The following is a 25607-nucleotide window of genomic DNA, read 5'->3' on the forward strand; positions in this document are numbered from 1 at the left end:
TACTGAGTAGAGTTCCCTGTGCTATACAGTAGGTCCTTATTAGTTATCTATTTTATATATAGTAGTGTGTATGCGTCAATCCCAATCTTCCAATTTATCCCTACCCCCCCTCACCCCCCCGGATCCCTTCAGCTTAAACACAGCAAGAAACTCGCTTTTCTTGGTTCAACCAAAAGTGGAAGTGGAAAGGGAGAGTTGAGGACACAATCAGCGAATTAAAGATTAGCTGGGACACATGGCTGGGGAATTGACCTTTGACCAAACATAAATAACGCCAGCGCAGCTTCCCGCCGCCGTGTGCACGAAGAGATCCCAGGGCCTAGGAGAGCGGAAAGCAAAGGGAGAAACGAGTGGCATCAGAAGGGAAGGAGATGTGAAGGAAGCTGCAGGCGAGCAGGAGGGGAAGACAAGGAGGGGCCAGGAGCAGTCGCCTTGAACACAGAGGAGCGTCTGTTCACTGTTAATACCGCTCTTGCTCATCGCCCTGCACGATGGATATAATATTTGGCAGAAATAAGAAGGAACAACTGGAGCCTTTGAGGGCCAGAGTGACAGGTGAGCGTTTTCTATAAACGATGGGTGCTTATATGTTTAGATGTACACTTTTTTTCTGCTTATAAAAGTAATGCTTATTATAAATTATTTTTGGAAAATCTGGAAAGCGGTATATAGAGGGAAGATGATCCATAATCTAGATACATTCTCTGTGGAAAACTAGGTGTGCTTTTATGCATTGTAACAGTTTTCAAGGAGAGAGAGTCGTTCTCACTATTTCCAGGGGAAAAGTCCCGGGACTGCTGCAATTGGCGTACAGACAATGGGATTCTAATGCAAATTGTGCTCTATCCCTCAGTGCATGATATATTTGTAAAGATGTGCGCATCCTAAGTTAATTTCAAAGTAATAAGAGAATCGCGTGGGAGCGCCCACTGCTGCACATGCGCGCTGGGGGGCATCGCGGAGCCCGATGTGGTTTCCTAGAAGGCGCGGTTTCAGGATGCGAGTACCTGCAGAGCCCAGGGTGGGAGCCTCCTCAGGAATCTGCGTTTCATGGGTTTTCTCTACCTCTTCTGCGTGGCCACTTTCGTGGGACCGTTTTGTTTAGACTCTGCAGGGCAGTGAGTGGATGTGAACTCTCCCGTCCCAGGAGTGGTGCTGAGATCAGGGAGGGGGTCGGCTCAGCCACACCACCGTTTTGGATAGATGCATAGTTTTCACAAGGACAGGACAACAGTGCCCTTTGTGAGGCAAGTCAGATTGGAGCTTCTCAGCTGAGGAATTGCCTTGGATGGCTTTTGAAAGAAAAAGAAAATAGCTTTTATGTATATTTTTTCTGATTACAGAGGTAATGTGCAATCTACATGTGTGTCTATATTACGTATAAAACTTGGAAGTGCAAATGAGAACACAGGGAAATAAAAATCTGCTGTATTTCCATCTCTTAAGCACTATTAATATTTGAGCCTATTTAAGTTTTTAAAAGATACGTAAATATAGAGTACAAAGATCTATTAATAGATTTTATATATAAATACTTTTTCAAAAAACAAATGTACACTTACTGTTAACTCTTTATTTTTAAAAAAGGGATCCTTGACGCCTATCCTTTTATGCTCTGGGGTACCACGGACATTTTGCCATTATACCCCTTTACAGCTCACGTTTAGTGACTGCATGGAAATGCTTGGAAATTTTAGAAAACAAGAATCCTAGGACCTGAGAAGCTGAATGAACCTCTAGACCTAGATCAGCTGTTCTCAGAGGATGGACCCCAGACCTGCAGCATCAACATCCCCTGGGCGCTTGTTAGAATCACAGATTCCCGGCCTCACTTCAGACCCTCTGAATCAGATACTCCGGGGGTGGCGCCCAGAAACCTGTGTTTTTACAGCCCTCTGGGTGATTCCAAGCGGGGGACCACTGCTGTAAATCAGGCCTCCCCACTGGGCAGGTGTGAAGCCGAGGGCCAGGGAGAAGCAGCAACTTGCCTGAGTCCTGGCGGCCAGCAGAGGATGGGCCCCAGCTTAGTGCAGGCCTCCAGCCCCGGGTCACGTCTAATCAGCTGGTCAGCGTCCGTCGGCAGACAGCTCACTAAACATTGTGCCTGTGTGGACACGTCTGCCCCGGGGGGCCAGGCCAAGGCTCTGGCTTCACGTCCAGCTGTGCATTCTTGGCTCTGAGGCTTCCTTGGCGAGTTACTTAAGCATTTTCTGACTCAGTTTCCTCTCATGTCTAATAAAGTCAACATGTACCTACCACATGAGATTGCCGCAATGACTAAATGATTTAATCTATTAAAACACATAGTGCTCAATAAATGGTCTTCTTATTATGTCTAGGGCTTTAATATATGCTCAGATTCATCTCTCCCTGCTCTGCCTCAACCTGCTCCTTCTCCTGTGTCCTGGGTCTCTGTGAATAATCCCACCCAAGGCAAGAGACACAGCTGCATTTTTTGAGTGTTCCCCTCCCCTTCCCCATACATTTAGTCAAACTCCAAGTCCCTTTGTTCCATTGGTTTCTCTCCATCCCCACTGCTGCTACCCTGCTCCTGCCTCTGGCCTTCCCACCTCCCTCTGGCTCCTCCTCCCGTCCACACTGCACACCACAGCCAGAAATAACTTTCAAAACCCCCAAATTTGATCACATTCCGTTCGTATGAGAAGAGGCAGATCCTTAGAGACAGACCGTGGATTAGTTGCTAGGGGCTGAGCAGGGGATGGGGATTGACTGCTAATGGGAACAGGGCTTCTTTTTGGGGTGATGGAAATGTTCTGGAGTTAGTGGTGATAGTTGCACAACATTGTAAATATTCATAAAAAAAAAATAATCCTGAACTGTACACTTTGAAATGGTGGATTTTATGTCAATTTTTCAAATTGCAAAAAAAGAAAATCTGATCCTATTTTCCCTGTTATGACCATCAAAGGTGTCCCATTCTTCTGAGCACCAAATCAAAGCTTGGTGTGGTCTTGTTGACCTTGGTCGCTTGGCCCTGCTTAACTCTCCAGCCGCAATATTTATGACGTCCTCGCTTGAAAGTTACAGGCCAGCTCTTGCTAAACAGCTTGCACATCTCCTGATCATTGAATTGGTCTTTGATCTCTGGGTTCAGGTTTCTCCAGAGATAAGAATTCAGGTGTAAGTCGTTTATTTGGGATATGCTGCCTAAGGAACACTGGGAGGGAAGCCAATGAAGAAGGCATTGTCAAGCCATTGACCACCAGGAGTCATTGGAGCCGAATCCTCTGGACAAAGCATAAAATATGCCTCACATTGTGTCAGCTGAGGGCAAGGAAGTGGTGGCCTTTGACCCATAGCACCCCATCCATCTTCGGGTGAGAGCAGCTTTCAGGGACATTAACTCTCCAGTGAGCTTCCAGTTCGTCCACGTGTGGGGAGAGCTGCTCCACAGTGAGAACAAAGCCCTCAGGTGGAGAGCTGTAGGCATTTGCAGAATGCAGCCTTCAGGGAGAGGTGAACGCCAAGGGGACGTGGGCGGGACCCCAACAGCACCTGCAATGCTGTCCAATGGCAATATAACGCCTGCTCATGTGTAATTTAAAATTTTCTAATAGCCACATTCAAAAAACTACAAAGAGGGCTTCCCTGGTGGCGCAGTGGTTGAGAATCCGCCTGCCAATGCAGGGGACACGGGTTCGAGCCCTGGTCTGGGAAGATCCCACATGCCGCGGAGTGACTAGGCCCGTGAGCGACAATTGCTGAGCCTGCACGTCTGGAGCCAGTGCTCCACAACAAGAGAGGCCGCGATAGTGAGAGGCCCGTGCACCGCGATGAAGAGTGGCCCCCGCTTGCCGCAACTAGAGAAAGCCCTCGCACAGAAACGAAGACCCAACACAGCCATAAATAAATAAATAAATAAAATTAAAAAACAACAACAACAAAAAACAAAGAAACAGATGAAATTAATTTTAATAGTATATTTTATTTAATACCACATATCCAGAATGTTATCAGACCAACATGTAATTAATATGTTTAAATTGCTAATGAGATGTTTTACATTTCTTTTTCATACTAAGTCTTTGCAATGTGGTGTATGTTTCACATTTACTGCACATCTCAGTTGGGACTAGCCACGTTTCCAGTGCCCAGTTGCCACTCGGGGGTGGTGGCTACCACATTGGACAGCACAGCTCTAGAATGTTCTCTCCTCAGGCCTTTGCAAGGCAAACACCTACTCTCCCTCAAAACTCAACCAGGTCACCTCCTCAGGAAACATTCCTCACCCTCCTGCTCTCGCCCAATTTCAGGGTGGAGTTCTGTTCCCCGCAGCACCCTTGCTGAGTCTGTTGCCTTGCCTTTAGCACAGTGTATTTTGAGTGTTTTCCTTTGTTTTCGTCTCCTGATGGATGGGGAGCAACTTGGAGACAGGAATGATGCCTATTCATCTTGGTATCCTCAGTGCTAGCACAATGCCAGGCATATTCTTTCTGGAAGTGCACGGATGCAGCAAGTGGTGCAGGGGCTATATGGCCACTTCTTTTAGCTTTTTGGTTTAGGTGCAGAACTGGAAACTAAATGTTCTTTCTCTCGCCAGGCAGGATTCCAGCATGGCTGCAGGGGACCCTGCTCCGCAATGGGCCTGGGATGCACACGGTGGGCGGGACCAGATACAACCACTGGTTCGACGGCCTGGCCTTGCTGCACAGCTTCACAGTCAGAGACGGTAAGAGCACCGTGTGGTTGGCCATGGCTGCCGTAACAAATGACCACCAGTGGAGTAGCTTAAAGCAACACGCATTTAATTCTCTTACAGTTCTGGAAGTCAGAAGTCTAAAACGTATTTCCCTGGGCTAAAATCAAGGTGTCGGCAGGGCTGTATTCCTTCTGGAGGCTCCAGGGAGAGAATCCGTTTCCTTGCTTTTTCTAGCTTCTAGAAGTCATTTGCATCCCTTGGCTTGTGGCCCCATCTTCATCTTCAAAGCCAGCAGCGTAGCATCTCGTGGCCTCTCTCTTTCTCTCTCTGTCTCTCTGCTTCTATCATCACATCCCCTTCTCTGAGTCTGACTCTGTCTCTCTCTTGCTTTTTTTTTTTAATATTTATTTATTTAGGCTGCTCAGGGTCTTAGTTGTGGCACACAGGATCTTCGTTGCAGCATGCGGACTTCTTAGTAGCGGCATGTGGACTCTTAGTTGCAGCGTGCAAACTCTTAGTTGTGGCACGCATGTGCGGAGTCTTACCCACCGGACCACCAGGGAAGTCCCCTGTCTCCCTCTTATAAAAGCTTTTGTAATTACTCTAGGCTCACCCAGATAATCCAGGATAATCACCCACTTCAAGATCCTTAACCCAATCACGTCTATAAAGTCTCTACTGCCCTGTAAAGTAACATATTCAAAGGTTCCAGGGATTGGGATGTGGACATCTTGGGAAGCCATTATTCAGCCTACCACAAGCACAAACCTCCCTGGAAAGGTGGCCAGGGTTGTTTTTCAGCGAGTTCAACCGGAAAAATAATATGCATTCTCAGTAAGGTGGGCAGGGACAGGTGGAAATTTACAGGCTTTGGAATCAGACACACATCAAATTAAAATAGGAGGAGTGTAGAGCTGAAAAGAACAAAGTGAGCATATTGCTCACCAGGCCGGGAGAGCCAGGTCAGTCATGTCCCTGAGAGGACACTGAACACAGAGCAGAAGGTAGGAAGTGCCGCAACAAAGGTGAAATTCCGAGTTCAGATGACTGACTCAGGAGGTGGATTGTCTACTCTCTGCTACTGGTCATTGAGCTGATTTATGTCACAAAGTACAAGCCGGGTTCTTAAAAGGTCTGGAATGGGTTCTGGGAGGCTTCAGCAGGCTCAGGGCCATGTGGTAGGGTTCAGTGTTGTGAGAGTTTTCTCTGACCCCTGTGTTCCAGCTTGGGCAAGCTGCAGCCACTCCACCTCCCTGGGCCTCAGTTTCCTCATCAGTGAAAGGAGCTTGATCGTCCTCCCTGGAAAGCTGTTGTGATGATCAAAAGTACTAGGTGTCCAGCAAGGATCTGATGCCTGGTAGATGCTCAGTTGATTAAAAACCACTATCATAGGACTTCCCTGGTGGCGCAATGGTTAAGAATCTGCCTGCCAATGCAGGGGACACGGGTTCGAGCCCTGGTCTGGGAAGATCCCTCATGCCGTGGAGCACGCCTAGAGCCCATGCTCCGCAACAAGATAAGCCGCCGCAATGAGATGCCCGCGCACTGAGACGAAGAGTAGCCCCCACTAGCTGCAACTAGAGAAAGCCCGCGCGCAGCAACGAAGACCCAACACGGCCAAAAATAAGTAAATAAATTTATAAAAAAATAAAGTAAAATAAAAACCACCATCACTGTTGCTGGGTTTGAATCCCAGCTCCACCATTCTAACTAACACATACCTAAGCTGTGTGACTTTGCCAAAGTTACTGACCCTATCTGTGTCTCAGTCTCCCCATCTGTAAAATGGGGCTATTAGTAGCATGTCCCATAGAATTGATGTGGAATTTAAATAAATTAATATGTGTGAGGGGCTTTGTGTAATGCCCGGCTCATCATATGTGCTCCATAAGCGTTAGCTATTACTTTCACATAACTGTCATCTCTTTCAAGCTAGTCGGCAATTATTTTTTGAGTGCGGACTCTGCCAGTGACTTGCTCTAGCATTTCATGAACAGACACCGTGAACGCCATGAGCTCCGAGTTTGCAAAAACTCACAGTTTTTACTGTGACTCAGCTACAGGGTGGGTAGTTCCATATTTCCCGACAGCCTTGAGCCTTAATAGTCCCCTCTTTTCCTAAACAGAAGTTCCCAGTGATTCTTGGGGACAGAAGTGCTGTTCTGGATGAGGTGCCTGAGAGGTAAAATAACAGTGGCTTCCCTTCTCTGAGGCCCTGCCTCACCCGCTGCCAGGTCCTTCATGGTCCATTTCCGAGCTCACATTCATGTGTGTGAGAGGTACTCTTGTCTCCTTGCACATGTGACACTGAAACTTTAGGGAGGTTAGGTGACTGATCCAAAGTCACTGACGTAGGGCTGGGATCTGAACTTGTCTGGAGTTCGTTTGCAGCCTTCTCTCCTGTCCTCAGCCCAACACACACACACACACACACACACACACACACACACACACTCACACACACACACACACACACACATATGCACACATACCTCTGAGAAATGGCAGGTGCTTAAATGGTATCCTTCAGTAGAGAATCCAGGGACAAGGGAACCAGCAGGGGATGGCCGAGCCCTAGCCGTCTTGCAGAAGTATGGCTGTTGTCCACCAAAATCCTTGAGTGGGCTAAACGGGCCAGTGACCAAAGTTATCCCATACTATTTAGACTTTCTAAAAGCTTCTAGTAGTTTTTCAAACTAAAAGTTTACTGTCGGAGGTAAGTAGCTGTTTTCTGTTCTTTTCTGAGATGGTCAGTCAGGTGCAACCACAAGAGGAGACACAGAGAGACTCAGGAAAACAAAGGTTATTCTACCCACAGGTGCTGGAGACAGGAGGCGAGTGGCGCAGGGCACATGGGAAAGACACCAGGGTGGACGGGAGGCAGAAGACAGGAGCGGGGTGAACTCTGAGACCGAGGCCTTTATTGGGGTTTCTGAGGGCAAGGCAGGAAAGGGCAGAGTGAACAGCCTAGGACTGGCTAGTTGAACAATTCAGTGAGTTTTGGGCTGTAGGGATGGTCCCTAGTTGCCTGGTACCTGGTCCTGGGCTGGTTAAGGCAGAGGGATATTGTCTCCGGGGGTGTATGGACCAGATGGAGGATTGGTTAGCTTGCATATCAAAGACATACTGGATCCTTTCCTACCTCTAAGAATTGTCTGGTCCAGAGAGACACAGTCTTGCCCCAGCCAGAAAGGTTTTTTAAGGTGTGAAAACATCATAATACGCAGAAAATTTTAAATATACACAATAAAGCAGCATGAAAGGCAGTTCTGTTCATAATCTGGAATTGGCTAGAACGTGGGAGGAATGGAGACTCTAGCCAATTACTCGCCCTCCCCTGCCTGTCCTGCTCTTGAACCTGGGCGTGTGTCAAGGGTGTGTGCCCCACTCTGCTTTGCAATGATCAGTGTGCCATTCTCCAGCCTAGGGTGGAAGCCCCAGAGTGCAGGGTCCCTGTTCAGACTGTTGTATCTTCATCACTTAGCACAGGGTCTGGCCCACAGGGGTGCTTAGCAACTCTGTGGAGCTGAAATGACACAAACAAGGTGAAGATGTTTTGGTAGAAGGAGGCAATACTTCCCCAGTCCATCTCTTCAATACTTGCTACAGGGAGTGCTTGCTGGCCATTGGCCTAAGTGGTTCATGGCCATCCACGACTCAGCCCTCACTGCAGCTCCTGGGGAAGGGACCACTGTTACTATCTCGATTTTACAGATGGGCGTCTAAGGCCCAGAGTAGCCAAAGAACTTACCCAAATGCACACAGCAAAGAAGTAGTGGTAGTCAGTTATAAACTCAATGCTCTTTAAATCCAGAATCCTAAGTCCTAAGCATTATGCAATTCTGCCCCCATCCCCCACTCCATTCCCCAGCTACCATCTCTCCGCAACTCTCCAGCCCAATCCTCCCAAGGCTGCCAGATTGCCAGTGTTGGTGTAGCACAGCCTGGCGTCATCTCTCCTCTCCTCTTGAACTCTCAATGGCTCCCCAGTATCTAACAGTGGAAATATAAACCAAAAATGTTAAGTACTACCATACACAATTTAAGAGGACAATGCACAGGGCAATCAGCGTTCTCTGATTTGCAGGTAACACAAAGCCAGTATTTCTCAAAAGGTGGTTTGTGGGCTTCCTGCATCAGAATCCCCCAGGATGCTCATTTAGGTTGTGAATCCTGAGACCCCACCCAGGGCTTGAAGGGCAGGGATAGAGCATCTGTGTTTCCAACATGTTTCCCAAATGACCCCGAGCACACTGGTGGTTTGGGGCTTGGGCCTCCATGATTTTTTAAAAGTACCAGGTGGTTCTAGTGCACAGCTAGCATGGAGAATGGAAATTAGTGCCAAACCAGGAAGAAAGGACTGGAGTAAGAAAGTAAGAAAGCAAAAGACAGGAAAATGACTCATAGCCTTCAGCAGAAGTCACTAGAAGATAACGCTTTAAAAAACTAAAAAAGATTTGAATAAAAAAGGCAGAGTGGAGATGGGGAAGCCGGGTGAAGGGTATACAGGAGCACTTTTTTCTGTAAGTCTAAAATTCTTTCAAAATTGAATATTTTTATAAAGCAGGCATGGAGATGAGTCAACCCAGGTCCCTCTTAGCAGCAGATTTGATACTTTTCCAATAAGAGGCAAAGTCGGTGTCCCGTGAGGATTTGAACGTGTGAATTCCAAGAGTCAGAGTCACAGAGATTTTTTTTTAATTGGAGTATAGTTGATTTACAGTGTTGTGTTAGTTTCTGCTGTACAGCATAGTGTATCAGTTATACATATACATATGTCCACTCTTTTTTAGATTCTTTTGCCATATAGGTCATTACAGAGTATTGAGTAGAGTTCCCTGTGCTGTACAGTAGGTCCTTATTAGTTATCTGCTTTATATATAGTAGTGTGTACATGTCAATCCCAATCTTCCAATTTATCCCTCCCCCACTTTCCCCCCTGGTAACCATAAGTTTGTTTTTTTTATATCTGTGACTCTATTTCTGTTTTGTAAATAAGTTCATTTGTATCATCTTTTTAGATTACACATATAAGTGATATTATACAATATTTCTCTTTCTCTGTCTGACTTACTTCGCTCAGTATTACAATCTCCAGGTCCATCGTGTGGCTGCACATGGCATTATTTCGTTCTTTTTTATGGCTGAGTAATATTCCATTGTATATATATATACCGCATCTTTATCCATTCCTCTGTCAATGGACATTTAGGTTGCTTCCATGTCTTGGCTATTGTGAACAGTGCTGCAATGAAGATTGGGGTGCATGTATCTTTTTGAATTATGGTTTTCTCCAGATATATGCCCAGGAGTGGGATTGCTGGATCATATGGTAGCTCTATTTTTAGTTTTTTAAGGAACTTCCATACTGTTCTCCATAATGGTTATACCAATTTACATTCCCACCAACAGCAGAGTCACAGAGAGTTAGAGGCACAAATCCTCTCCAAAGCTGACTTTTTCAACTGTTGTAGCTCCAAGGTAGTCTTTTGGAAAGTTTGCTTTAAAGTTTTTTTAATTAAAAAAAAAATATGTGTGTATCTCCCACCCCACCAAATAATCACACTTGACCCAGTTCTGGAAGATCCCAGGCGGGAACGCGTCTGTTTACTTGTGTCCCTTTAGAAGGAATGTGGTTAATTGGGCTCCCGAGAGCAGGGTGCTAGAGAACGCTCTGTGCCTCCTTCTTTAATATGAACCTCAAAGTAAGTGTCAGCCTTGAGCAATTCCAGAGACACATTTCCTCACGGCCCTCTGAGTGCTCCCTGCTCTGGGGCTAGTTGTTTGTAGGATATGGGCTGCCTGTCGACAACCAGCCTGGGCTGGGTGTTTATGTTTCATATGAACAGAATTCAGCATTTTAGGCAAAGCACATTAGCCAGTACCTATGGGTGGCAGCCCTCAGAGAGAGTGACCGCCAAGGGCAGGCTGGCTCAAGGGGAGACCAGAGTGGCCTTAAAGCTGGTCCTGTGTAGCATGAAGACCAGTAGGTGTGGCCTCACCAGCCCCCAGGTGAGTCTTCCTGCCTCCAGGATTTTGGAGAATTCAGAACTGCAGCCATCACTTATCATGTGCATGCTGAACGCCAGGGAGCCAAACTCCTTCTATCGTCCCATCTCATTTAAAACTGCCAACCCTAGTTGGGGAGGACTGTATGATCCCCAGCTTCCAGTTGAAGAAACTGAGGTTCAGTGACAAAGGGACTCACCCAAGGTCACATGGCTTGGATGGGGACTTGCCCAGAGCCAAAGCCTTGCCCCAGCTACCTACTATATCTGACTAGCATATGTAGCTTTTTATTGAGCACCTACTATGTGCTAAGTGCTTTACAGGCCTTAAATGTTATAGCAGCTCTGTGAGGAAGGTATCAGGATTCTCATGTCACAGCAGAGGGGACTGAGGCTTGCCTCTGACACAGGGTCAAGTGCATGGCCGGTAGATGATGGAGCAAGGATTCATATCCACGTGGAGACTTGAACTTACTTGGGGTGGAGATCTTGCCTGTCCCACTCACCATTACATACTCACATCCTGGCCCATCCAGGTGTTTAACAAATAGTGATCAAATGCATGAACCCCGGGCCCAGTTAGCCCCAGAGCCCGTGCTCCTAACCATTCCTCCATGTTCCTTTCCGCTGCCCCAGGAACAAAGCTCCCCCCACCAAATATCTCAGAGATACTAATGTACAGTAGCCACCCCTGAAAAGATGCTTGCAAAGAGGACAGATGATTATCTGACACACAGTTTACCTCCTGAAGACTGGAGAAAGCACCAGAAAGTCTTTCATGGTCTCTTCTAATTTTATCATGACGAGTGTTACCATTATTGTTGTTGTTGCCACTTAAATGCACAGGTTGGAGTCATCACTGCTGAAACGTACACTCACATCCTTTGGAAACAGAGGTGAAAACGCAATCCTGAGGGCAAAACTAACCAAGACTTTCAGAAGTCAAGATAGTGGTTCCCCTGCAGGGTTGGGATCGGGGAGGCTAGTACAGGATGAGATATGAGCGGCCTTCCCAAAGGCTGCTTACATTCTGTTTCTTGATCAGGAAGTAGTTTATATGGGTAGGTTTAGTTTGTGAAACTTCACCACACCATACAGTTATGATAGCATATTTCTATAGGTATATTTTTTAATAACAAGGATCAGATAGAATGGTCAATTGACATGGTCGCTGTGTCAGGATCTTCCAGTTGCCAGCTTTTGAGTCCAGTTTACCACTCGCTAGCTGTGTGGCTTAAGGCAAGGTACTTAACCTCTCTGTGCCTCAATTTATTAGCTGGGAAATGGGCCTGCAGGGTCATGAGTGCCCAAGCCCTTTGCACTTCATTTTGTAAGAAATTTGAAACCTTCAAGCATTGTTTAAATTTTGTTTTATTTGGCTGTTAATTAGTAAATGACATTAAGTTGATTTTTTTTCCCCTAAAGAATACATTTCTTAGAGTCTTCTACACACTTCTTATGTTCAGAGGATTAAACCAGATGATACACATAAAGTGCCCTCACAGTGATTAGCACACACATGCTCAATAAATGTTAGCTCTTAGTTTCATTTCCTCTCCTGAAAATATAAAAATGCCCTGGGCAAGAATTTCTTGGGATTCAGTCTCTTCTTGAAGCCCATCATTGTGACAGTAGATACATGATGGGCGTTTCTCTGATGAAGCTCTTTTTTATGGGAACAAACTGTCACTATGTCCTGGGCCCTACTTTTTTGCATATTATAATTGTACCAACCCTGGAAGCATAGGTTATACTACAGCAAGGAATGTGTTCTCTGGAGGGGAAAAGTCAACATAATGTCATTTGCTAACTAATGGCAAAATAAAATGAAACAAAAACCCTAGAGGTTTCAAATTATCCACCAAATGAAGGTCAAAGGCCTCAGTATTCACAGCCCTGAAGACTTAGTAAGGTCCCCACCTGACCCCCAGCCTCATCTCATTCCTGCTGCCCCCAAGTGCCCGGTGCTCCAGCCCACACTGACTTAGCCCTTCCAGGAAGTGGGCTGTGCACCCCACCCCCAGGTCTTTGCTTACAGACTTTCTGGGGAGAGTCCATGGGAACACCTGACCCTCTCTCCTAGCCCCACCTCCCGGATCTGTTGCAGTTCAATTCTACTCGTCTTTCAAGGGCTTTTTCAAGTGCTACCTCCTCTGTGAAGCCTCTCCTGACTCACCCACACCCACTTATGAAGAGTATATGTATCTCTCTCCCTCCATATCTCTCTCCCTTCTTCCCTCTCCCCTCTCTCCTCTCCCCTCTCTCCTCTTCCCTCCCCCTTCTCTCCCCAGAAGGAACCTGTGAATATCTTATATGCTATTCTACATGGTAAAAGGGTCTTGCAGATGTGATTAAGTTAAGGACCCTGAGATGGGGAGGTTGTCCTGGATTATCAGGGTAGGCTCGGTGTAGTCATAAAGGAAAGAGGAAGGCAGGAGGGTCAGAGTCAGAAAAGATGTGACAGCAGAATCAGAGGTCAGAGTGATGCAGCCACAAGCCAAGGAATAAAGGCAGCTTCTAGATTCTCCCCTAGAGCCTCCAGGAGGAACTAGCCCTGCTGACACTTTGATTTTTGCCTTGTAAAACCCATTTCAGATGATGTCTTCCAAAACAGTAAGATAACAAATTTGTGTTGTTTTAAGCCACTACATTTATGATAATTTGTAACAGCAGCCATAGGAAATTAATATAAGTCTAGAACCATCTGGTATATTTTCAGGTTGGTCTTGGTGGACTGGTCAAGAGTCCATGCTTTTCTGGAGTGAGTCAGATTCTCTGCAGTGTCACCAACACATGTACTGACCCTCTGCTGTGTGCAGAATTGGGTATAAGGGTGCTCCCTGGTTGCAAATAGATACGAAATGTTACTCCAGGGACTAAATTGTCAGTGTAGGGCTCCCAGAACTGAACTGGGCCCTGGAGAAACCTAGCCTAAGTACGGGCCTTCTGGACCAATCCTCCAAATCTGGACCTTACCTGGAAGGATACAAATATGGTGGAAGGGGTGGTTGATGGCCTGGGTCGGCACCTCTCTGGGTGATGCTGGGCAAGGGGATGGAACATTTCTGAGCCTCAGTTCCCTCATACGAAGATGGAGCTGGGAACAGGAATACTTACCTGGACATACTGTTGTGAGTCTCAACCTTGCCGAAATGTGTGTGAGAGTTCCCTCCAAATGCTTGTTGTATCTAGCACACACATTAAAGGGACTGTCCCAGTGAACTCCCTCCCCACCCACTGCCCATCAAATCCCTGGAATGGCTGAAATCAACTTCAAAGCCCTGTAAAGGTGTCAGTCTGGGATGATTCTGCTGCTTCTCTTTCAGGTGAAGTCTATTACAGGAGCAAATACCTGAGAAGTGATACCTACAATGCCAATATTGAAGCGAACAGGATTGTGGTGTCAGAATTTGGAACAATGGCCTATCCGGACCCCTGCAAAAACATATTTTCCAAGTAACTGTCCATTTTGAATCTAGTCCTGCTTTCCAATGTCCTTTACAGTCAAAACAAGCAGCGTTTGCTCCTGACGGTTGTCTTTAGGTTGGGTGGAAAATTTCCCGTGATGGCCTTTGACCATATACGCTGCGCAGTTTTTGATCACTGATAGCAAGAGAGGCAAAGAGCACCTGACAGATTGTTAGGTATTCTCCCACATAGCTGGTGGGGGAGCACTTTGGAATTATCTATCAAAATTACAAATGCACATTCCCTTCAGTCCAGAGGGGTACTTGCTTGTGTCTGAAATGACAAATGTACAAGGTTATTCATGGCTGAATTATTTGTTATGACGAGGAACTGAAAATAACTCAAATGATCATCAACAGAGGAGTGGTTAAATAAATCACAGTAACACTACAGGAAAATACCAGGCAGGTATAAATAAAGGAATGAGGATGCTCTCTACGTTTCAAATGAAAGATTTCCAAGATATACTGTTAAGTGGAAAAAAAAAAAAAAGCAAAGTGTAGAAAGAGCATATAATATGCTATAATTTGTGTAAGAAGGCAGGGGGAAATCTAGATTTGTTTTCTGGAAGGATGCATGAGGGAGGTGGGGAACTGATGAGAGGAAGGATGGGGGAAATTTTCAGTTGTATACAGTTAAAATCATCTGGGTTGTGATGCATATGAATGTATTACATACATGTTCAACACTTAAATTGTTGGCCAGGGAATCAGGCCAGCCATCAGTACCTCCTTTCTGATACTCTTTAGACATAGAAGGGTTGTGAAATGTCTTAGGGGTAGGCTGGCCCAGAGAGGGAAGCTGGCTTCTGCTTTTCCAGAACTGACATCATCTCTCCAGTCCTAGTGTCCAGTGCTGAGTCCGGCACACAGCAAGCAGGGAACTCCCATTCCCTGCTGGGGGAGGAGCCTGGGGGAGGGGGAGGGAATGAATTTAAAAGCGCAGCCTGTGGGGCCTCCTTGCTGTTTTACTGTTTGCCAGTAGGGGGAGCACTAACCAGTACACGGGCTCAGGACTTCCTGCTTTGAGTTTGCCTTCTAATCAAATGATCAGTTCTTAACTCATAATTAGTTTGCTTTTCTTTTTCAAAAATCTAATATCCTGGACAAAGCTGGGTAACCAGGGTGGGCTCACATTCCTGCCCAAAGCAGAGATTAGCTGTTTTGCTAGTCTTTGGGGGGGCCATTATGGGTATGACTATGATTTCTGTAGAACTTCTTAAAATACTTCAGAACAATCCACCAGCTCTTGATGGCTCTGGTGCAGGAGACTTTTGGATTTGGGGGGACCAGGAGGGCTCAGCGGGCAGCCTTGTTGTCCCAGTTGACTCCCTCCTTAGCTGATTGAATGTGGTGGTATTTTTGGGTAACTTGATCTCTGAGTCCTCAGGATTCCTCAGGGGACCCATTGGGACCCAGTACTTTTTCTCCCTTAGTTGAAGCAGAGTGTTTTAAGTGGTGGGAAAACTAAAACCATCTCGAGTAGAACTTTCCAGCTGGGTGGACACAGCCATTGACCCCGTTGACTTGCTTCCTCCCCAGAGCTTTCTCCTACCTGTCCCACACCATCCCTGATTTCACAGACAACTGTCTGATCAACATCATGAAGTGTGGAGAAGACTTCTATGCAACCACGGAGACCAATTACATCAGGAAAATCAACCCCCAGACCCTGGAAACCCTGGAGAAGGTATCAGTAAATCTACAACCAGCCTCAGTTCCTGCCTCAAGAAAGGGACCCCCTGCAGGAGGCCAGGAGCCTGCAGTAACTCACAGAGGAGCCCTCCTCTGATGCCCTTGGGTCTTGGGCTCTCCCAGCTCAGCACTTAGCACTAGATTCTAAGCTTCCTTACAGCAGGACTGTGCCCTGTCATCTTTGTGTCTGTATTCATTCCTAGGGCTCCCATAACAAAGGAATACAACAGAAATGTATCCTCTCACAGTTCTGGAGGCTGGAAGTCTGAAATCAAGGTATTGGCAGGGCCATGCTCTCTCTGAAGTTTCTAGGGGAGGATCCTTCTCTGCCTCTTCCAGCTTCTGGTGGTTGTTCCTTGGTTTATAGGAACAACCAATGATTGTTGTAATCCAATCTCTTGTAAAGCTACAAATCATTGTATGAAGGCCCACCCTAATCCAGAATGACCTCTTTTTAACTTGATTACATCTACAAAGACCCTGTTTCCAAATTTAGGCACCAGGAGTTAGGACTTCAACATATCTTTTTGGAAGATCCAATTCAACCCCTAACAGTGTCCATAGTCCTTGGCACTGAGTGGCACCTCAATGGAAATTTGAATGAATGACTATACTGGGCCACCCAGGACTCCCAGCAGCCCTGCCTTCTATTGACCTGAAGAGGGAGGCATTAGGCACAGAGCAAGGGCGCAAAAATCAGAGCCCGAGCAGATACCTTTCCTGGGTAGAATCAAGTCTACATTTTCGTGAAGATCAATAGACCCACTTTCAATTTTCTCCAGCTGGCAGTTCAAAGCCTGGCTGTCTTTGCAATACAATTTAACGAGGAGAGAATGAGGTATCGCCTGACTTTTGGCTGGAGGAGGTTGTGCTATTCTGGGGGAAGAAGGGCGGGCAGTTGGTTCCTGGGCCACCCCACTGCTCTATGGTTGTGGCTTGTTTGGAGTCGGGGTCATTATTGAGCTCATTAGTCTCCTTTCCCTTTGACCAAATGTTTTTGTAACCTTTCTGTTCCCAGAATAACCCTATGAGAGAGGGCTGGAGATTTATGCCTCTGTGGGATGCAAAAGGGGAGAATTTAAATAGCTTCACCAAAGAAGTGGCCAAGATTAGCCCTAAGGCTGCCTCTATGCCCAAGTTGTTACTTGGAGCTCTCTGCAGTGAGGCGTCCTGTTTCCATGCTGAGGCCACCCGGCAAGGCCAGGTGACAGGCTAGGAGCGACTGTCAGAGAAAACACATGTAGCTCACCAAGTCCCCTGCAGCCTATTAGCTGTGTGAGGCCCCCTCGAGGTTACATCAGGCTGCAAGAGGAAACATCTCCTTTAAAGGTGATGTCTGCCTTATTTTCAGATCAGGAGATGTGCAAAAATAACCATCATCTCTCTGAATCTGGAGTCAGTCAGCTTTTCACAGGATTTCACCCTCTCCCCTTTTAAAAACCAGGTGGCTGTCATGTTTTGCAGGTTGATTATCGTAAACACGTGGCTGTAAATCTGGCGACATCACATCCTCATTATGATGACGCTGGAAATGTTCTCAACATTGGCACGTCCATCGTGGACAAGGGGAAGACAAAATATGTGATCTTTAAGATCCCTGCCACAGTATCAGGTGGGTCATTCTGGGGGTGTAATGGAGTACAGACACCAAGGTGGCTCTTTCGGAAGAGTTCTGATTTTGGTTGATAACACAACACTCAATCTGACACTTGCCTGCACAGATGATTCAGAGGACCGTGAACTCACTTTTCTCCTTTAGGAGAAAAGAAATGATGCTAGGCTTCCTTTTGGAAGAAGTGAATCCCTTTGCTATTCCAACCTCCTTTTCTTTAGGTTCCTGTTCATTAATTCATTAATTTATCCATTATTCATTAATCATCTACCTATCAATCCATCCATTAATCTATTCATCATCCATCCATCCATCCTTCCTTTCTTTCATTCATTTTTTAGTTTTCTGACAAACCTCTGTATGTCAGGGCTGTGCTGTCCTCTTTCATCCCAGCCCCTGAAGCCAGGCTCCCAGGGTTGCTCAGGGAGCTCAGCCCTGCTGGCACCCACTCCACATCCCCACCCTGTTCTGCGGGCCTTCTGGACCGTCTCCATTTAGGGGCAGGAACCTGGCGTGGAGCCCAGGCCGACTGTGACTGCGTGTTCCTGAGGGGGAGGAGGGCGGGGCTCCTAGCCCTTATTTGTCCAGGACCCTCTTGGGAACCACACCCAGGAGACCAGGCCTCCAAGAGTGGCTGCGCGGGCTCAGGAGACAGTACAGAACTATGAGGGTGCTTGGCTAGACCTTCTGGTTTAGGAAGGCCGGTTTCCATCTGTGATCCCTGCTGGCCCCCCTCCCTCACAGTCCCGTAGAGCTCCCTCCCACCCCCGAGCAGATTCCAGGCTCTGCTGGCAGATGGGAGCCCCCAAGGTCAGAAGGTACAATGCTTTTGTTAAATGGAACTCCCATTAATTAAGCCAATAAAGGGATATAAGGGCCCTTTGGGATCCTAGAATGCAGACCTGGGGGTGGTCTAGGCATTTGAGTTTGCCACCTCATATTACAGAGGACTGTGGGCCCCAGGGGGATCAGATGACATGTCCACGGCTCACAGGAGGTACCCTCTGCACACCTGGTCCAGGCTGGCAGCTTCGCTGGGATTCACACCTGTGTCCTGCCTCCCAGGCCAGGGTGACTTTCCTTTCAGTTTGCTTTGTGTGCCATTTGTTTGGTGAAGAAAAGAACTACCCCACAAACCCAGAGCATCCCTCCCACCAGCCAGCTGTTTACAGTGTGCACAGGTGGCCACAAGAAAGGTGGGGACGCTTGCATGTAACTCATTATAACCCAGCCCCAGGCCTGGGTGGGGAGGCCTTTTGGCCAGCGAGTGACTCATCCTTGCAGAGGAATAAGAAAGCACCTTCGTGGTGGATGCTGAGCAAGGTACTTGGACTCCTGCAGGATTTCCTTTGGTCTCTCCCTGCCCTCTAATAACAGAGTAGGCAGCCAGGCTAAGGGGCCTGTGTCTTTTCGGCTTAACCCTGTGCCTTTGGCTGTAATGATGGAGCGTCCCCCCAAGCCCTAGTTTCCCACCTGTAAAATGGGAATCCTACAGCCTACCTTGACTGTCACAATCTGTCACATTACCATAGGCACTTAGTCTCATTCCCAGGTGTTTCAGAACGGGCAATGCCAAAAGAAATTCATAGAAACCCCGTGAAATACACGTCAAATGATGGTTCTCAGCAACATGTCAAAGCTTAACCTTGGGAAGCTAGCACCCTGCCTGGGAGCTTGACAGAAATGCAGGGCCTCAGGCCCCACCCCACAGGCTGAGTCACACTCCACATTTTGTCATGACCCCCAGATGATCCGCGTGCACGTGAAAGTGAGGAACATTGCTCCAGAGCAGGGGCTGGCAAACGTTTTCCGTAAAGATCCACAAAATAAGTATTTGAGGCTTTGCCGCCTGTATGGTCTCCGCTGCGTCTTCTCAACTCTGAACCTCGAAAGCAAAGCAGCCGTGGACCCTGCAGGGGCCATGCTCCAGATAAACCTCTATTTAGAAAGCAGGTGGAGGCTGGGTTAGCCCCGTGTTGGAGTTGCACACGCCTGGCCCAGAGGCCCGGTGGTCCAGAGGCCCAGAGCCTGGGGATGCAGTGGTTGTGGATGCCAAACCAGATCTCACGGGGGAAGGGCCCCGTCCCTGCATCAGCCAGGCCGCAGCGCCTTCACCTGGTTTGTTGTCGGCTCTCATTCGAAGGTTCTTCTCAGCGGCCGGGTGGGTTTGAGAGGCTGCGCTGCGGGAGACGGTGGCCCCGTCGGGGGCCGCCAGGCCCTGCGCCGTCCCTGAGGCTGGCTTCTCTCTAGAGGGCGGGAAGAAGGGGCTGAGCCCCCTGAAACACATGGAGGTGTTCTGCTCCATCGCCTCCCGCGCGCTCCTCTCCCCGAGCTATTACCACAGCTTCGGAGTCACCGAGAGCTACATCGTTTTCCTCGAGCAGCCTTTCAGGATGGATATCCTCAAGATGGCAACCGCCTACATCCGGGGCGTGAGCTGGGCTTCCTGCCTGGCTTTCCACAGGGAGGACAAGGTAAGGCAGGGCCGGCGACCCCACCGCACGAGGACGGCCAGAGCAAGATGGAGGTCAGCAGGCAGGGCGGCTTCGGGAGGGAGGCCGTCAGCTGCCACGCCGTCTCCCCAGAGGCGTGAGCCGACCTTCCAGCGAGTTCTGAAGCTGGGATGGCCCTTCACAGTGGTCCCCAGTTAGGGCAAGCGGCTGGGCCTTTGTGCCCCGACGTCCATAAGTCAGTAGAGCAGACCGTCCCCAGAAGGGCGTGTGACCTTGGGCGAGGCAGCCTCATCAGCCAAGCCAGCCCCTACTCGCCCAGCAGCAAAGGGGCTGCTCCTCAGCCCTGACCCACACCTGGCCCCCTCCAGCCTCCACCATCCGTTGACAAGGCCCTTTCAGCATCCCTGCTGGGGGCGGGGAGGGGATGTCACAGATCATTTAGACATCATGATGATAGAGCGTCCCACCGGATGGTGTAACAGAAACGTCTTCAATTTAGGTACACCTGAGTGGAGTGCTCAGAATATCTGTGTGCCTGGATGTACACGTACCTCCCTGTATATGTGACGTCTGCATGTGTGTATGTGTATATACACGTTGGTATGAATACATTATTCATGTACAGGTGTATGTATGTATTTATGTGCTATTGTTACTTGTGAAAAATAATCAAGTAATTCTCAGTGTCATCTATTCAAATAGCACACAAGTGTAGAAAGCAACAGATCAAGTCCCCTTCCTCCTCCCCATCCCCATTCCTCCCGCCTCCCCGCCCAGCCCCCTCCAGAGGGAACCACCACCATCCATTCGGCACCCTTCTACTCCTCCTTCTGCGCACCTCGTGCATCTTCATGTACCCATACAAATATGTGTCCCGCGTGTGGCTGCCGCCTCTCTAACGCCTGCATTCTCAAGGAGGAGAGTGAGGTCCTCGAGGGAACAAAGGGGTTAGGTGAGATCCCTCCTCTGCTCAGAACCTTCTGGTGATTTCCCGTCTTCCTCAGAATAAGATCCAAAGGCTTCACTCACCAGCCCATAAAGGCCCACATGCCCTCATCCCAACTGCTGGCTCCCTGCTCACGTGGTCGCCTCCTACACCTCAAACCTGCCAAACATGTTCCTGCCTCAGGGCCTTTGATTTTGTGTCCCCTCCACCTGGAATGTTCTTTCCCAGATGGCTTTCTCCCTTGATCAATCCCGGTCTTGCTCTACCCTCCCCCATCCCTGAGGTCCACGTGTCTATCACAGACCCCCACCCCCGAAAGGCTTCTCCACCCCCCACTCCATTTTCTCAGTCGTGCTCATCCATCATCCTTGACATGTTGTATATATTGATCACTGACCCTTGGCCTCACCCCCACTGAAATATACACTCCATGAAAGTGGGCGGGTGGTTTTATTTTATCTCTTCAGTTCCCCAAAAAGTGTCTGATGTGTCTTAAGCCCTCATATGAATGTTTGTGGGCTGAATGAGCTGGGCAAGGGGGCCAGCAGGGAGCCAGAGGAAGTGGGTTTCCTCCGCAGGACCATGAGCGTCCTGCCGGCAGGAGTGTCAGGGCCCTCTAGGCCTCCAGTCTGCAGCCCCTGGGGACCTCTGGCCCTGGAGGGTCCCACAGTGAGAAGACAGAGCCCCCGAGGACGAGGACGGGGCACAGAGCCCTGGGAAGGGCTTTGGAATGCATTTGGAGAACTTTCTGAGAAGTTCCTGTGTCTGACCCTGGGATTGGGTTTATGGGGAAGAAAAGCCTACAATAACCACGCCTGTGTTCACCTCCCCAAACCCACCCTCCCTCCCAATGCCCTCTTCCTCTGTACACTACTCCTCCCCGCTCCCCCACTTAACTTCAAAGCCTGATTCTGGGAAAGGAGAGAAAGAAGCAATGAGCCAGAGGAAGTGGGGAAACGGCAGCCTGGAGCAGCCCCTCCCTCCTTTCAGAAGGAGGATGGTTAGGCCAGAGCTGCCAAACGAAAGAAAACACCCCTTCCCCTTGGATTAGGCAACTGGGGCTGCAGATATGGCTACTTGCCACCCAGAGTGATACTGCCTGTGACACCCAGAGGTGCATGTGGACGCCTAGTGAGCCGATACTCACATGGGCTCCTTGACTAGACCGGTCACTTGGCACCGCAGCCCTCCAGGGAAGCCAGGTTACTGGGAAAACCACACCTGCAGCGGGCAAAGGTCAGGAGAGGGGACCCAGGAGGGGCTTTAGGGGCGCTGGCCACCAATGGGACCTTAGAGGGCTGGACCTGACTGTTTCTCCTCAACCTGGCCTTGCCTGGGAGCTGGTCTGTCGCTGCCCACCTGGATCACAGCCAAGTGAAGGCTGGGGAGACGGTACACTCTCAGATCCTGTATCTCCCCAGATACTGTCCTCCTGGTGAGGAAGGGGCCCTGGCAGCAAAGTTTCCCTCCTCCCTCAGCACTTTTGCGTGTGCCTGGAGGTAGTACAGAGAGGCTCATAAAGGGGAGGGAATGCTTCAGGGTCACGAGCAAGTGGATGGCAGGGCTGGGTCTTGTCCCCTGCCTGATGCCACTGTGTTGGGCCTGCAGAGGAAGAGCTGAGCACTGATGTGCATCTCCTTTCAGACTTACATTCACATCATTGACCAAAGGACGAGGAAGCCCGTGCTGACCAAATTTTACACGGACCCCATGGTGGTGTTTCATCACGTCAACGCCTACGAAGAGGACGGCTGCCTTCTGTTCGACGTCATTGCCTACGAGGACAGCAGCCTTTACCAGCTCTTCTACTTGGCCAACCTGAATAAGGACTTCGAGGAGAACTCCAGGCTCACCTCCGTCCCAGCCCTCAAGAGGTTCGCAGTGCCTCTCCGCGTGGACAAGGTAATGGCTTGAGTCCTGGGAGATGTGAGCCCACTCCAGAAGTGACTTTGGCTCTAATTTCGTTAATATTGAAATTCAAAATGGGCTGTTCTTTTTTTGGGGGGGGGGCCTATGTTGGGTCTTCGTTGCTGTGCGTGGGCTTTCTCTAGTTGCGGCGAGCGGGGGCTACTCCTCGTTGCGGTGCGCGGGCTTCTCATTGTGGTGGCTTCTCTTGTTGCAGAGCACGGGCTGTGGGCGCGCAGGCTTCCGTAGTTGTGGCATGTGGGCTCAGTAGTTGTGGCTCACGGGCTCAAGAGCGCAGGCTCAGTAGTTGTGGTGCACGGGCTTAGTTGCTCCGTAGCATGTGGGATCTTCCCGGACCAGGGCTCGAACACTCGTCCCCTGCATTGGCAGGCGGATTCTTAACCACTGCGCCACCAGGGAAGTCCCCAAATGAACTGTTCTTAAAGAAGGACAGAAAATGCTTTCATTATTTTTCCAAATATGGTATATATTCATGGTAGAAACTTTCGAAAATATAGATTAAGTTAAAAGGAAAAAAAATTACCATAAACCCATTGTGGATATATTTGTATTGCCTCCCAAGTCTCTCTCTCTCTATAGATAAATAGATAGATAAGCAAGTAGACAGAAAGATATACATACACAATATATATTGATATGTATGTATATAATATATATACATATTGTATATATATCTCAAAGCTGTTAAAAATTATGTACAGCATGATTTTCTTTTCTAAAATTAATATTTAACATATAAATACATATTTCCTAATTTTGGAGAAGAAAATTATACTGTACACAATTTTTAACAGCTTTAATGAAACATAATTCACATACCATACTATTCACCCATTTTCACTCATTTAAAGTGTACAATTTGGGGCTTCCCTGGTGGCACAGTGGTTAAGAATCTGCCTGCCAATGCAGGGAACACGGGTTCGAGCCCTGGTCCCGGAAGATCCTACATGCGGCGGAGCAACTAAGCCCATGAGCCACAACTACTGAACCCACACACCTAGAGCCCGTGCTCCGCAACAAGAGAAGCCACTGCAATGAGAAGCCCGTGCACCGCAACGAAGAGTAGGCCTCACTCGCCGCAACTAGACAAAGCCCACACGCAGCAACGAAGACCCAACGCAGCCAAAAATAAGTAAATAAAATAAATAAATTAAAAAAATGCAATGTACAATTTGGGACTTCCCTGGCCGTCCAGTGGTAAAGACTTCGCCTTCCAATGCAGGGGGTGAGAGTTCAATCCCTGGTCAGGGAGCTAAGGTCCCACATGCCCTGTGGGCCAAAAAACCAAAACATAAAACAGAAGCAACATTGTAACAAGCTAAATAAAGACTTTAAAAATGGTCAACATTAAAAAAAAAAATCTTAAAAAAAACCAAAACAAAGTGTTCAATTCAATGGCTTTTAGCATATTCACAGAGTTGAATGTACAACCATCAGCACAATCAATTTTAAAACATTTTCATTTCCCCAAAAGACACCTTGTACCCTTTAACCATCAGCTCCCCACCCCCAACCCCTCCATTCCCCCCAGCCCCAGGTAACCACTAATCTACTTTCTATCTCTGTGTATTTGCCTATTCTAGATATCTCATATAAATGGAATCATACCATATGTAGTCTTTCGTGGCTGGCCTCTTTCACGAAGCATGTTTTCACAGTTCATCAGTGTTGTAGCACATATCAGGGCCTCATTTTTTTTCATGGCTGAATATGTACATACTATTTTGTATACTGCTGTACATACTATTTCCATCTACTTGTATATGTAGACATCTCTCCATGACATTAAATAGTCTTCTATGACATCATTTTAAATACTGGCCTGGCAGTCCATGGTGGGGATTCATCACCAGTTGCTTACCCGTCTCCCTGATGTTGAACAGTCCTGTTCTTATGTTAAAAATGACCCCTGGGCCAGACGTTATCCTTAATTAGGCTGATGCTGCCAGGGCTCTGGGTTTGGGTTTAAAGGCTACAGAGGCTTCTGGCTCCAGAACTTCCTGACTTCATGACTTAATTAATTTAAATGAAACCAAATTCAGTTCAATTCAGTTTTGATGGCTCATCCTTACTCAATGCACTCTATGTGCCAGGTACTTTGCTAAGCATTGTATTTTCCTTACCTAACTTAATGATCAAAACAATCTGTGGGAGAGATCCTCAGGTTAGCCTCATTTTACAGATGAAGAAACTGAGGCTCAGAGAGGTTAAGGAATGTACCCAAGGTCACACAGCCCAGTGGCAGAGCCAAGATTGGCTCTAAACCCTTCCTTGGAGCTGGTAAGGGGTATAACTCTGCTGATCTCCCGAACAGGCCTAACTCCTGGAAAGAGTCCCAGAGGGTCACCCTGACCTCTCTCAGAGCCCTGCAGGCCTAGGGAACAGAAGACACTCCTACACGGCCAGGGAGGCTTCTCCCACCCTCCAGGCGCCTCTATGCAGGAGTTCAGGCACCTCCCAACCAGTGGGCGGAAGACCCGCATCTGAACCCAGCTTTGTCCAATTCCAGAGCTGGGTCCTTTCTCCAACTCCAGAGCTGGGTCCTTTCTCCTCTCTCCAGCATTTCCCCATCTGCAGTCATTTGTGTATCTCTGTCATGATATTCACCGTACTTCCTATCACCTCTGTTAACATTTACAAAATCATGTTTTCATTTAAATCAACTCACTCTTCCCTTAACTCACGTGGAAGGAAACCTATCACGACCCAGTGGAAAGCCAGCATTGCGTGCTGTGGATGGAAGTGCAGATGCGCGTGAAGGGCTGGTAATAAGCGCAGGTCCTGAGCTCTAGCCTGATGCTGTTGCTCTAGCCAAGACCTGATCTCTTCCTTAAAGAAAA

General features: G+C 48.0%; 1 protein-coding gene across 1 annotated transcript in view; it reads left to right on the plus strand.

The window, feature by feature from the left end:
- Positions 1 to 344: 344 nt before the first annotated feature.
- BCO1 (beta-carotene oxygenase 1) overlaps positions 345 to 25607 on the plus strand; it is a 36984-nt gene continuing 11721 nt past the window's right edge. Inside the window, exons 1-7 of the mRNA XM_059904232.1 lie at positions 345 to 555; positions 4562 to 4690; positions 13995 to 14124; positions 15678 to 15825; positions 17295 to 17442; positions 19693 to 19916; positions 22486 to 22743. Coding sequence (XP_059760215.1) covers positions 492 to 555; positions 4562 to 4690; positions 13995 to 14124; positions 15678 to 15825; positions 17295 to 17442; positions 19693 to 19916; positions 22486 to 22743 — 1101 coding nt within the window. The 5' untranslated portion in view covers positions 345 to 491. The remainder of the gene's footprint in view (positions 556 to 4561; positions 4691 to 13994; positions 14125 to 15677; positions 15826 to 17294; positions 17443 to 19692; positions 19917 to 22485; positions 22744 to 25607) is intronic.

The sequence above is a fragment of the Balaenoptera ricei genome, chromosome 19 (genome assembly GCF_028023285.1).
Source record: "Balaenoptera ricei isolate mBalRic1 chromosome 19, mBalRic1.hap2, whole genome shotgun sequence".
NCBI lineage: Eukaryota > Metazoa > Chordata > Mammalia > Artiodactyla > Balaenopteridae > Balaenoptera > Balaenoptera ricei.